This window comes from Mesoplodon mirus (assembly GCF_964341445.2).
Source record: "Mesoplodon mirus genome assembly, chromosome: 3".
Lineage (NCBI taxonomy): Eukaryota > Metazoa > Chordata > Mammalia > Artiodactyla > Ziphiidae > Mesoplodon > Mesoplodon mirus.
The window spans coordinates 149,037,361-149,049,731 of record NC_138978.1 but is presented as its reverse complement, the minus strand read 5'-3'; the positions used below and the strand labels follow the sequence as shown (position 1 = coordinate 149,049,731).

At 33.5% G+C, this 12,371-nt stretch overlaps 1 protein-coding gene across 5 annotated transcripts in view; it reads left to right on the top strand.

Annotated features, from left to right (window-relative positions):
• The window catches only part of LOC309801416 (C4b-binding protein alpha chain-like), a 43,388-nt gene that overhangs the window by 13,596 nt on the left and 17,421 nt on the right, over positions 1-12,371 (top strand). For all 5 annotated transcript variants that reach the window (XM_082616260.1, XM_082616261.1, XM_082616259.1 and 2 more), the window contains exons 5-6: positions 9,233-9,318; positions 9,490-9,684. In XM_082616260.1, coding sequence (XP_082472386.1) covers positions 9,233-9,318; positions 9,490-9,684 — 281 coding nt within the window. The remainder of the gene's footprint in view (positions 1-9,232; positions 9,319-9,489; positions 9,685-12,371) is intronic.

The window sequence follows — 12,371 nt, the reverse complement described above, 5'->3', positions numbered from 1 at the left end:
GAAAGAGAAATTAAGGAAAAAATCCCATTTACCATTGCAACAAAAAGAATAAAATACCTAGGAATAAACCTACCTAGGGAGACAAAAGACCTGTATGCAGAAAACTGTAAGACACTGATGAAAGAAATTAAAGATGATACCAACAGATGGAGAGATATACCATGTTCTTGGATTGGAAGAATAAATATTGTGAAAATGACTGTACTACCCAAAGCAATCTAGAGATTCAATGCAATCCCTATCAAATTACCAATGGCATTTTTTACAGAATTAGAACAAAAAATCTTAAAATTTGGATGGAGACACAAAAGACCCCGAGCAGCCAAAGCAATCTTGAGGGAAAAAAATGGAGGTGGAGGAATAAGACTCCCTGACTTCAGACTATACTACAAAGCTAGAGTAATCAAGACAATATGGTACTGGCACAAAAGCAGAAATATAGATCAAAGGAACAGGATAGAAAGCCCAGAGGTAAACCCATGCACCCATGGTCAACTAATCTATGACAAAGGAGGCAAAGATATACAATGGAGAAAAGACAGTCTCTTCAGTAAGTGGTGCTGGGAAAACTGGACAGCTACATGTAAAAGAATGAAATTAGAACACTCCCTAACACCATACACAAAAATAAACTCAAAATGGATTTGAGACCTAAATGTGGGACCAGACACTATAAAACTCTTATAGGAAAACATAGGAAGAACACTCTTTGACATAAATCACAGCAAGATCTTTTTTGATCCACCTCCTAGAGTAATGGAAATAAAAACAAAAATAAACAAATGGGACTTAATGAAACTTCAAAGCTTTTGCACAGCAAAGGAAACCATAAACAAGACAAAAAGACAACCCTCAGAATGAGAGAAAATATTTACAAACAAATCAACAGACAAAGGATTAATCTCCAAAGTATATAAACAGCTCATGCAGCTCAATATTAAAATAACAAACAACCCAATAAAAAAAAGTGGTAGAAGACGTAAATGGTCATTTCTCCAAATAAGACCTACAGATGGCCAAGAAGCACATGAAAAGCTGCTCAGCATCACTAATTAATTATTAGAGAAATACAAATCAAAACTACAATGAAGTATCACCTCACACCAGTTAGAATGGGCATCATGAGAAAATCTGCCAACAAGAAATGCTGGAGATGGTGTGGAGAAAAGGGAACCCTCTTTCACTGTTGGTGGGAATGTAAATTGATACAGCCACTATGGAGAACGTTATGGAGCTTCCATAAAAAACTAAAAATAGAATTACCATATGATCCAGCAATTCCACTACTGGGCATATACCCAGAGAATACCATAATTCAAAAAGACATATGCACCCCAGTGTTCATTGCAGCACTATTTACAATAGCCAGGTCATGCAAGCAACCTAAATGCCCATCAACAGATGAATGGATAAAGAAGATGTGGTACATATACACAATGGAATATTACTCAGCCAAAAAAAGGAACAAAAGTGGGTCATTTGTAGAGGCGTGGATGGACCTAGAGACTGTCATACAGAGTGAAATAAGTCAGAAAGAGAAAAACTAATATCGCATATTAATGCATATATGTGGAACCTAGAAAAATGGTATAGATGAACTGGTTTGCAGGGCAGAAATAGAGACACAGATGTAGAGAACAAACGTATGGATACCAAGGGGGGAAACTGGTGGGGGGTGGTCATAGTGTGAGGAATTGGGAGATTAGGATTGACATATATACATTAATATGTATAAAATTGATAACTAATAAGAACCTGCTGTATAAAAAATAAATTAAATTAAATTAAAAAAAGAAAAAAAATCAGTGTTGGATTAGCTTTTAACTTAATTTTAGGAGAATAGATTTTTTTTTTTAATGTTGAGTCTCCCTAGACAAGAATATGTTACTGTGGGGAAGGGAAACCTTTCCCTTTAGCCTCTTAGGGTCTCTGGCTAGGCTTGAGAATTACATTGACATAGATTAATAGGAGAAAAGTATATCAATCTTACTTATATATGTACATGGAAGCCTTCACAGGAAAATGAAGAACCTCAAAGTGGTTAGGCCTAAGTGCTTATATATTAGATTGATGAAAGAATAGTAATTGTGGAAAAGTACCAAAATATATAGGGAGGCTAAAGGGAGATAAGCATTATTTTTAACAAGGCCTTCAGTACAGATTTCTCTGTGAAATCAATACTCCACCTCTGGTGATAAAAATGTTCTTTCCTCCTGGTATAGAAAAGGCATCTTTCACATGGGAGTTTGATCTGCTTTCAGGAAGAAAAGGGGAGGTCAGAAACCTCTTCTTGCATCTGCTGATTTTCAGGTGTCTTTAGCTGAAAATAATCCTGATGCCAAAGTGGCCTATTTTGGGGTGGCATGTTCTGCCCCATTCATTTTAGTGTTTTTCTCTTGTTTCTTCAAGAATGTTTCAACATTATCTTAATATAGATTTTGCATTTCTTGAAGTGTTTAAACCTAGGCATTTTATTTTTGCTATTTTAAATTGGGTCTTTTCTTCCATTAAATATTCTAACATTATATATATATATATATATATATATATATATATATACATATATATACATATATACTATATACTATATATATATATATATACTATTGATTTCTGCATGTTAACTTGATATCTAAGCTAACTTTCTCAATTCTTTTATTATTCATAATAGTCTTGCAGTTGAATTCTCTTGGGATTACCCAGTTTCCAATCATATCCTCTGTAAATAGTGATTATTTTACCTCTTACTTTCCATTTTTTATGTTTCTTTTATTTTAATTTCTTTTTCTTGTCTATTTATATCAGTTAGTTATATTAGTCAGGACTCATTCAGAGAAATATAAATATAAATAATATTATATCTATGTTTCATATATATACATATATTAAAAAAACGTCCAGTTAGGGTTAGGGTTAGGGTTAGGGTTAGGGTTATATATACATAAATATAAAATAAGGGATTTACTACAGGAATCTGACTTGATAGAGTACTGGCAGCTGGTGAAGCAGTGTACAGGAGACTGTTTCTTCTACGTTTGCTAACGTGGCCTGAGGTCAGCAGGGCAGGTAGTCAAAAAGGGAAGGTGGATGTGAAGTGAGAGATGCAAAACCAAAATGGGACCCTCATGGTTGAGTGGAGTATAGACTGGAAGTCACAGTATGGATTAGAGTATACCCATGAGTATAGACTGGGGTTCACATTGTTCTTTCACTGCCTCTTAGCCTTCAGCTTCAAAGATTGGAATGTCTTGTAGAAGTTGTTGCCCTTCCCCACAGTGCTAATGTACTTGGATCAGAAGTTGGAGTACATGAAGGAGGACATCCTCCAGGAGCTGGGTTTGCTGTAGTCCTGGCTGTGCCCAATGCCAATAAGGTGATAACACAGAGAAGCAACAATATGTGTGAACTGCAGTCACGTCTTGTGCTCTGCTCTGACCTTTCAAGCATATACAGAACTTGGCTATTAATTCATTTCCATAGTCTCTTATGGACAACACTAACTTGGTGCTATGCATGGAAGAAAATTCTGGAAAATGTAATTTCTGCTTAGTTAAGTTGACATAATTTGAATCTACCAGGGTCCATCCCTTGTCAAATTTGGTATTTATATGCACTTGTTTTAACCATACTTAGCTTAACTTCCAGATAAAAGCAATAGCAAAATTATGCTTCCAACTTACATAATGCAACTATACCTCATAAAACTGAAAACATGCTAACTCTCTCCCCCAAAGACAATCCTCTTTAAGCAAAGTCATACCTCCCCTTTGATATCTTGTAATTTAAATACTGAGATATAAGCTAAACTACTATTAACACATCTTGTTTAGATGGTAGAGGGGTGAAAAAAATAAAGAGAAAAAAATTTAATTTAGACCAAATCTATTCATATGAAAATAAGAAAGAAATGTTTATAACTATTATGGTCCTTATTTCTGCAACTGGTCATGTGGTTGTAGTTAGTATTTATAACTACCTGCTTCTATTACTCATTCCATATCCACTTTACCCTCAGCAACCACTTCATTTGATCGTGGTTCCTTGCGTAATGGGATCACCTGAACTTTTATTCTTGAAGGGTCTGGGCCATTAGCAGTCCTGCCTGTATTGGGTTGTTATAGTTTTCATTGACTTTAATTAGAGGGCATGAAAATAATACAAAAATGTGCTCAGGAAACCTCCCTGCTTTCCAGACGTATACATCATCACCATTGTTGCTTTTAAGCAACCCAATTTCCCATGGCTAATCAGGATTAATCACCTCAGTCAGGAAAGTAACACCCTTCTTTGTCTGTTTATTCATTTGCTTGAGGACCCAGACTTGATGAGACCCAACTTCAAGTTTAATTTGCCAGGTAATTTGCCAGATAAAATACAGGATTCCTGGTTTAATTCTAGTGCAAGTATGTCCCATGCAATACTTGGGGCATGCTTATACTAAAAAATGTTTATTGTTTACCTGAAATTCATGTTTAACTAGGCATCCTGGTTATTTGCTAAATTGAGCAACCTTAGTTTAATGGAACTTTTGCTGTGGTAGAAGCATTCCTCCATTGGTTACTAAGACTTCCGGACTAACAGAGAATATTACTTGTATTATTTCTACTTTTTAGAATTTGTTAAGGTTTCTATGTTTTAGAATATTATGTACTTCATAATATATAATCAATTTTAATTGATATTCCATAGGTACTTGAAATGAAGTTACATTGTTTACTATTAGTATACAGACTTTGATATATACATACCAGGTATACTTTATTTATTAGCTCTTTTGAATCTTTAATTATGCTTTCCTTTATATATCTCAAGCTTAAAGATAAGAATTAAAGTAAACTAATTTCATAATTATTTAATAACACAAAAATTCTTGATAAATAATAGCATACTTTTCTTATGTCCCATGTATTTTTTTTGTTAAAATTGCTACTACATATTTTGGTACATAAATATTTATAGCTCTTCACTGCAAATCAAAATCTTTAACACCATAATATGCCCATTTTGTGTAATTTAAGGATGTTGATTCTGATGTCCAGTTTATAGGATATTAAAACCAGTATCCCTTATTTTCTTTTTGTTTGCATTTGCTTTATATAACTTTGCCCCTCCTTTTGTTTTTAACCTATCTGAGGTACTTTTAGATTTGTCTCCTGTATACAACATAGAGTCGAATTTTGTTGCAACTAAAAGGTCTTTTTCTTTCAAAAGGAGACAAGTCCAATTACATTTATTGATATTAGTGATACCTATAGGTTTAATTTTCTCATATTATTTCATATTTTATACTATATGTATATATGTGCAGTTTTATATATATATATATATTTAGGAGAGTTCAAAATTTGATTCTAGTGGTTACCTGTATATAATTATTATATACCTTTATATAATTATATATACCTTTAAATACCTTCTTTATTTCTATCTTTATTTTTAAACTTGTTCCTTGTTATAAGTAACAGTAAACTTATCTTGTACTCTCTCCTTCCCTCCCCGCCCCTCTGTCTTTTCTACCAGTAAATTTATGTCATTTGTATTATCTTAGTGTTTACTTTGTATTCAACATTAATGTTAAGTACTTATATATGTCTATAGGTTGATTTTACTTCCAGCACTTACAGATGAAGCAATCAATGAGTGTGGTTTTTTTTCCACTCTCTCCCTCATATCCCCTTTTTTTTTTTTACAATTATCCATTTTATTTATAGGCACTTACTTATTAAGGAAAGATACTAAAGAGCACTAGACCAACTGTGAAATCACTTAGAAAGTTCTATGAGAGCAGAAACCATATGGACTATTTCCATTTCATCCTACCACCACTATACGCCCCCCAACTCAGGACCTGTGACTTAAAGATTTTTTTTTTTTTTTTTTTTGCACACAGAGGTTATTCTAAACATAGTGATTGCAGACTGCAACAACAAGGCTGTAACTCTAGACTCTTACTCCATGAATACATCATGACTTTTTGTTCTCAAGATATACTACCAAGATGAAATGGCCTAAATTGCTTATATATTAAAATTAAACCCAACAATCACTTTGCATTGAGAAAGCCAAGTAATTTTATATTAAATAGTAAATAGGCTTAAAATGACCTTTGGGATTGGAAGGACTCAAATGGATAAAATTGAAAGTTACATCCTATCTTAGTTTCCTATAATCTCTTAGGATTATTCAGAAGCAATGCTTAAATATACATAGTAAGGGAAATAAACAATTATAGAGAAAGAAGAGAAAAAATGAGTGTGGTTAAAAAGTATCCTACATTAAAAGAATTTTAATATCCTGCATTTCATGCATCTGGAATGAAACCACAATTTTGTAGGTGTTTCATTCTTTTAAGATGAAAAGGTTTTTAATATATATTTGGACAAGGAGTGATATCTATATCCACGTATCTATATATCTATATCTCATATAGATATATGTGCTGGTTTTTAAATGAGTAAAGATAAGCTATATTGACATAGTGAAGAATGTGCCAGCTTTGGCAATACAGAAGGACTGAATGGAAGAAGCATTTAAATTTAAATCAGTAAACTACACTTCTGTTTCTAACACAAACTGTGTAATCCTAAACAGATCAAACTAACCCTTTGTAGGTCCTTTTCGTCTCTGTGTTTCCCACTTAGAGAAGTTCCTTTAGCATTTGTTGTAGAGATGGTTTGGTGGTGCTGAATTCTCTTAGCTTTTGCTTGTCTGTAAAGCTTTTGATTTCTCCATCGACTCTGAATGAGATCCTTGCCTGGTAGAGTAATCTTGGTTGTAAGTTCTTCCTTTTCATCACTTTAAGTATATCATGCCACTCCCTTCTGGCTTGTAGAGTTTCTTTTGAGAAATCAGCTGTTAACCTTATGGAAGTTCCCTTGTATGTTATTTGTCATTTTTCCCTTGCTGCTTTCAATAATTTTTCTTTGTCTTTAATTTTTGCCAATTTGATTACTATGTGTCTCAGCATGTTTATCCTTGGGTTTATCCTGTATGGGACTCTCTGTGCTTCCTGGACTTGGGTGGCTATTTCCTTTCCCATGTTAAGGAACTTTTCGACTATAATCTCTTCAAATATTTTCTCAGGTCCTTTTTCTCTCTCTTCTCCTTCTGGGACCCCTATAATGCGAATGTTGTTGCATTTAATGTTGTCCCAGAGGTCTCTTAGGCTATCTTCATTTCTTTTCATTCTTTTTTCTTTATTCTGTTCCGCAGCAGTGAATTCCACCATTCTGTCTTCCAGGTCACATATCCATTCTTCTGCCTCAGTTATTCTGCTATTGATTCCTTCTAGTGTAGTTTTCATTTCAGTTATTGTATTGTTCATCTCTGTTTGTTTGTTCTTTAATCCTTCTAGGTCTTTGTTAAACACTTCTTGCATCTTCTTAATCTTTGCCTCCATTGTTTTTCCGAGGTCCTGGATCATCTTCACTATCATTATTCTGAATTCTTTTTCTGGAAGGTTGCCAATCTCCACTTCATTTAGTTGTTTTTCTGGGGTTTTATCTTGTTCCTTCATCTGGTACATAGCCCTCTGCCTTTTCATCTTGTCTATCTTTCTGTGAATGTGGTTTTTGTTCCACAGGCTGCAGGATTGTAGTTCTTCTTGCTTCTGCTGTCTGTCCTCTGGTGGATCTCCTATTTTTGTTAGTTATATCATCTCAGCTTGTCAGAGCATATAACATTTATATTTCATTCAGTCACTCTTAACCACACCTTTTTGTCTTAGATCTGCATGCTCAGTACTCACTATCAGTTGTTTTTTGTTTTTGTTTTTGCTAGCTTCTCCTGTAATCTCTTGGTTGGCTATAGTTTGTCCTCTGGTGATTCCAAGGAAAAGTCTTTGAGTGAAAATTACTGTTGAATTATTGCAGTTTTAAATACTGTCTGAGGCTTTGCTACTTAAAAGATAATGTGGCTGTATAGTCCTTGGCTCATACTTTCTTTTCTTGAATATCTTATAGATATTGTTGTGTCTGTTTTTCTGGAGGATGTTGCTTTAGAGAACTCTGGGATTTTTACTCTTATATGTGACTTAGTCTTTGCTTGGCTGTCCAAAGATATTCTTTATCTTTGAAATCTAGTAATCCTACTCTTAGTTGTTTTGATATGGACAATTTGGTTCAATTTTTCTTTGCTATATGATGTACAATTTTAAAATGTAGATTAAAATATTATTTTATTTCTGTAATGTTTACCAGTAATATATCTAAAGATAGCTATTTTGTTCTGTTTTGTGTTCCTTCTTCAGGTTGTCTAATTAAGTATATGTTGATTCTCCTATACTTGTCATCTATATCTAACATTTTTTCTCCATTTTTTGATATTACTGTTTCATTTTGTTTGATTTTCTCATGTTTATCCTGTTTCCCTTACTGTGTATGGCTCCCAAGAGGGAAAGTGAGAAGATTCAGAACTAACATCCTGTTGGAACACCAAAGTGTTCCTATTGGAATAACCAAAAACAACACTTTTCACTTGGTTTCCTGGCTAGGTTAGAAAAATTACATTTTTAAGAAATTTCAAGATAAAGAAATGCTTAATTCTTATTGTAGCTTACCTTATTAAAATGACTATTAAATTATCATTAAAAAGTTATTGGTAAATAAATTTCAGGACCTCTTAGATTGCTGAAGGTAACATTTATATTAGTGTTCTGTCACATCATAGGTTTATTCCTTGATAATAGTACAATTTGAAATTGTACTACTGATGCTTTTTTTTTTCTGTTACCATAATTCATATGGGGTAGTAAAACAAACTGAAGAAAGCTTAGGACTTGTCAAGAGCCATAGAAATGGGGAGTCATGAAGCGGGAGTTAATGGCGTATGAGAGAGGGCAAGCATCTGGACGTCAGGAGGTGGCAAAGCAGAGGGCAAGAGAGTTTGGGGCCAGTAATCTGGCTGGTACACTCATCCAAAGAAAATTGCAGAACACACTCAAATGAGTCTTTTACTCTACATTGTCCTGCTTGAGCTCTGAATGAACTCCATGCCTGATATCTAGTCAGCGTCCAATAATAGATTACAGAATAAAAGAACAAGTGAGCACACACATCTCATTGCAGTGGTAAAATTTTACAAAATGGAGTTCTCAATAGGAAATGTTACCTGAAAAAACATTATTTCTTCATTTTTAATATTGAGTAAAAAATCCATTTGTTCAGACTCCTTTATTCAACTTAATTTATAGTAGGAAGAATTCCATTAAAATCTTTGATCCTATCTTACTCAGGTATATCTTAATTGGCTCAGCCACTAGTTTTTGTGAGATCCAAGATAAAGGAGTTGGCTGGAGTGATCCTCTCCCCATTTGCGAAAGTAAGTAAAGACTTTTTTTGACTTGCCTCTAAACCTAAACCATGTTATGTAATAAAGCTCCTGTGCATCTTTGCTGCTTCTTATACCCTTCATTAGAATTTGCATCATGAATGTTAGATTTGTAAGGATGCTTTCCTTAATTATTTCTTCCTCTTCACTCACTCATCTCAGTTGCCAAGTGTGAGCCTCCTCCAGCCATCAGCAATGGGAAGCACAATGGTGGAGATGAAGACTTCTACACTTATGGCTCTTCTGTCACCTACAGCTGTGACCCTGACTTCTCAATGTTAGGCACAGCCTCCATTTCTTGCAGACTGGAAAATAAGACAATAGGTGTCTGGAATCCAAGCCCTCCTACTTGTAAAAGTAAGTCATAATGGTGAATTTTGGTTTGAATTTTTTGTTTAAAAGAAAAAGGAAGATAAATATATTGGGGGAAGTGAAATGATTCAAAGTCAAACTAATTATTGCAATGATGCAGTCATTTTTTTGGTAAACTGATGTTTATTCATGAGGTACCAGTATGTGGTAATAAATAACACTGATATCTCATTGGCTTTGTGAAGTAAAAGTTTTTTTAAATTAAAGTATCAATATAATTGACTCACAATATTATATTAGTTTCAGGTATACTACATGGTGATTTGATATTTTTATATAGTACAAAATGATCACCACAAATCTGGTTACCATCTGTCACCTTACACTATTACAATATTATTGACTATATTCTTTATGCTGTATGTTACATTTTGAGATGTATTTATTTTATAGCTGAAAGTTTGTACCCCTTAATTCCCTTCATCTATTTTGCTCTGCACCCCCTTCCTCCCTGCCACTTCCCTTCCTTGTGGTGACCACCGATTTGTTCTCTGTATCTATTAGTCTGTTTCTGTTTACTGTTTGTTTTGTTTTAGATTCCACACATAATTGAAATCATGTATTTGTCTTTCTCTGCCTGAAATTTCATTTAGCCTAATACCCTCTAAGTCCATCCATGTTATTGCAAATGGCAAGATTTTATTCTTTTTTTATGGTATATATATATATATATATATATATATATATATATATGGCACATCTTCTTCATCCATACATCTACTGATGGACACTATGGTTGCTTCCATATCTTGGCTATTGTAAATAATGCTTCAATGAACATTGGGGTCACACATATCTTTTCAAACTAGTGTTTTTGTTTTCTCCAGATAAATCGTAAAGAATGGAATTCCTGGATTGTATGGTAGTCCTATTTTTAATTTTTTGAGGACACTCCATACTGTTTTCTATAGTGACTATACCAATTTACGTTCCCATCAATGGTGCACAAGTGTTCTTTCTATATCCACATCCTTGCCAACAGTTTTTATTTCTTGTCTTTTTGATAATAGCCATTGTGACACATGTGAGGTGGTATCTCATTGTGGTTTTGATTTGCATTTCCCTGGTGATTAGTGATGTTGAACATCTTTTAATGTGCCTGTTGGCTATCTGTATGTCTTCTTTGAAAAAAATGTCTATTCATGTCCTCTGTCCATTTTTTAATCAGATTTTTTGTATTGATTTGTATGAGTTCTTTATGGATTTTAGACATTAACCCCTTATTAGATATATCATTTTCAAATATCTTCTCCCATTCAGTAGGTTGCGTTTTTGTTTTGCTGTTGGTTTCATTTGCTGTGTGAAAGCTTTTTGGTTTGATGCAGTCCCTTTTTTTTTTTTTTTTTTTTTTTGCTTTTGTTGCCCATGCCTGAGGAGACAGATCCAACTAAAAAAATACTGATAACTCTGATGTTAAAGAGGTCACTGACTATGTTTTCTTCTAGGAGTTTTATAGTTTCAGGTATTACATTTAAGTATTTAATCCATTTTGAAGTTATTTTTGTATATGGTGTAAAAAAGTGGTCTAGTTTCATTCTTTTGCATGTAGCTGTCCAGTTTTCCCAACACTATATACTGAAGAGTCTGTCTTTTCCCCACTGTATGCTCTTGCCTCCTTTATCCTAGAATAATTGACCATATAAGGGTTTATTTCTGGGCTCTCTGTTTTGTTCCATTGATCTGTGTGTCTGTTTTTGTTCCAGTACCATACTGTTTTGATACTAAAATTTTACAGTATAGTTTCAAATCAGTGAGCATGATAACTCTTGCTTTGTTCTTCTTTATCGAGATTGCTTTGGCTATTTGAGGTCTTTTGTAGTTCCATACAAATTTTAGGATTATTTCTTCTAGTTCTGTGATAAATGCCATGGGTAGTTTGATAGGGATTGCATTAAATCTGTAGATTGCTTTGGGTAGTATGGACATTTTAACAATATTAATTCTTCCAATCTATGAACACATTATATGTTTCCATTTTCTGGTGTTGTCTTCAATATATTTTATCAATGTCTTGTAGTTTTCAGAGTACAGGCTTTCACTTCCTTGGTTAAATTTAGTCCTAGATATTTTATTCATTTTGATGCAGTTGTAAATGGGATTGTTTTCTTAATTTCTCTTTCTGATAGTCTGCTATTAGTGTATAGAAATTAAACAAATTTCTGTATATTAAATTTGTATCCTGCAACTTTAATGAATGCATCTCTTAATTCTGACAGTTTTTTTTTGTGGAGTCTTTAGGTTTTCTATGTATAGTATCATGGCACTGGCAAATAGTGACAGTTTTACTTCTTCCCTTCCAATTTGGATTCCTTTTATTTCTTTTTCTTGTCTGACTGCTGTGGCTGGGACTTCCAATACTATGGTTAATAAAAGTAGTGAGAGGGGGCATCCTTGTCTTATTCTTGATCTTTGAGAAAAAGCTTTCATCTTTTAATGATTGATTTTGATATTAGCTATGGGTTTGTCATATATGGCCTGTGATATCAGTTGTAACTTCTCTTTTACTTCTGAGTTTGTTTGAGCCATCTCTCTTCTTTTTCTGAGGAAACTGGGTAAAGATTTATCAATTTTGTTTAGCATTTCAAAGAACCAGCACTCAGTTTCATTGCTTTTTCCTATTTTTTTAGTCATTATTTTATTTACTTTCACTGTGATTTTTATTATTTCATTTC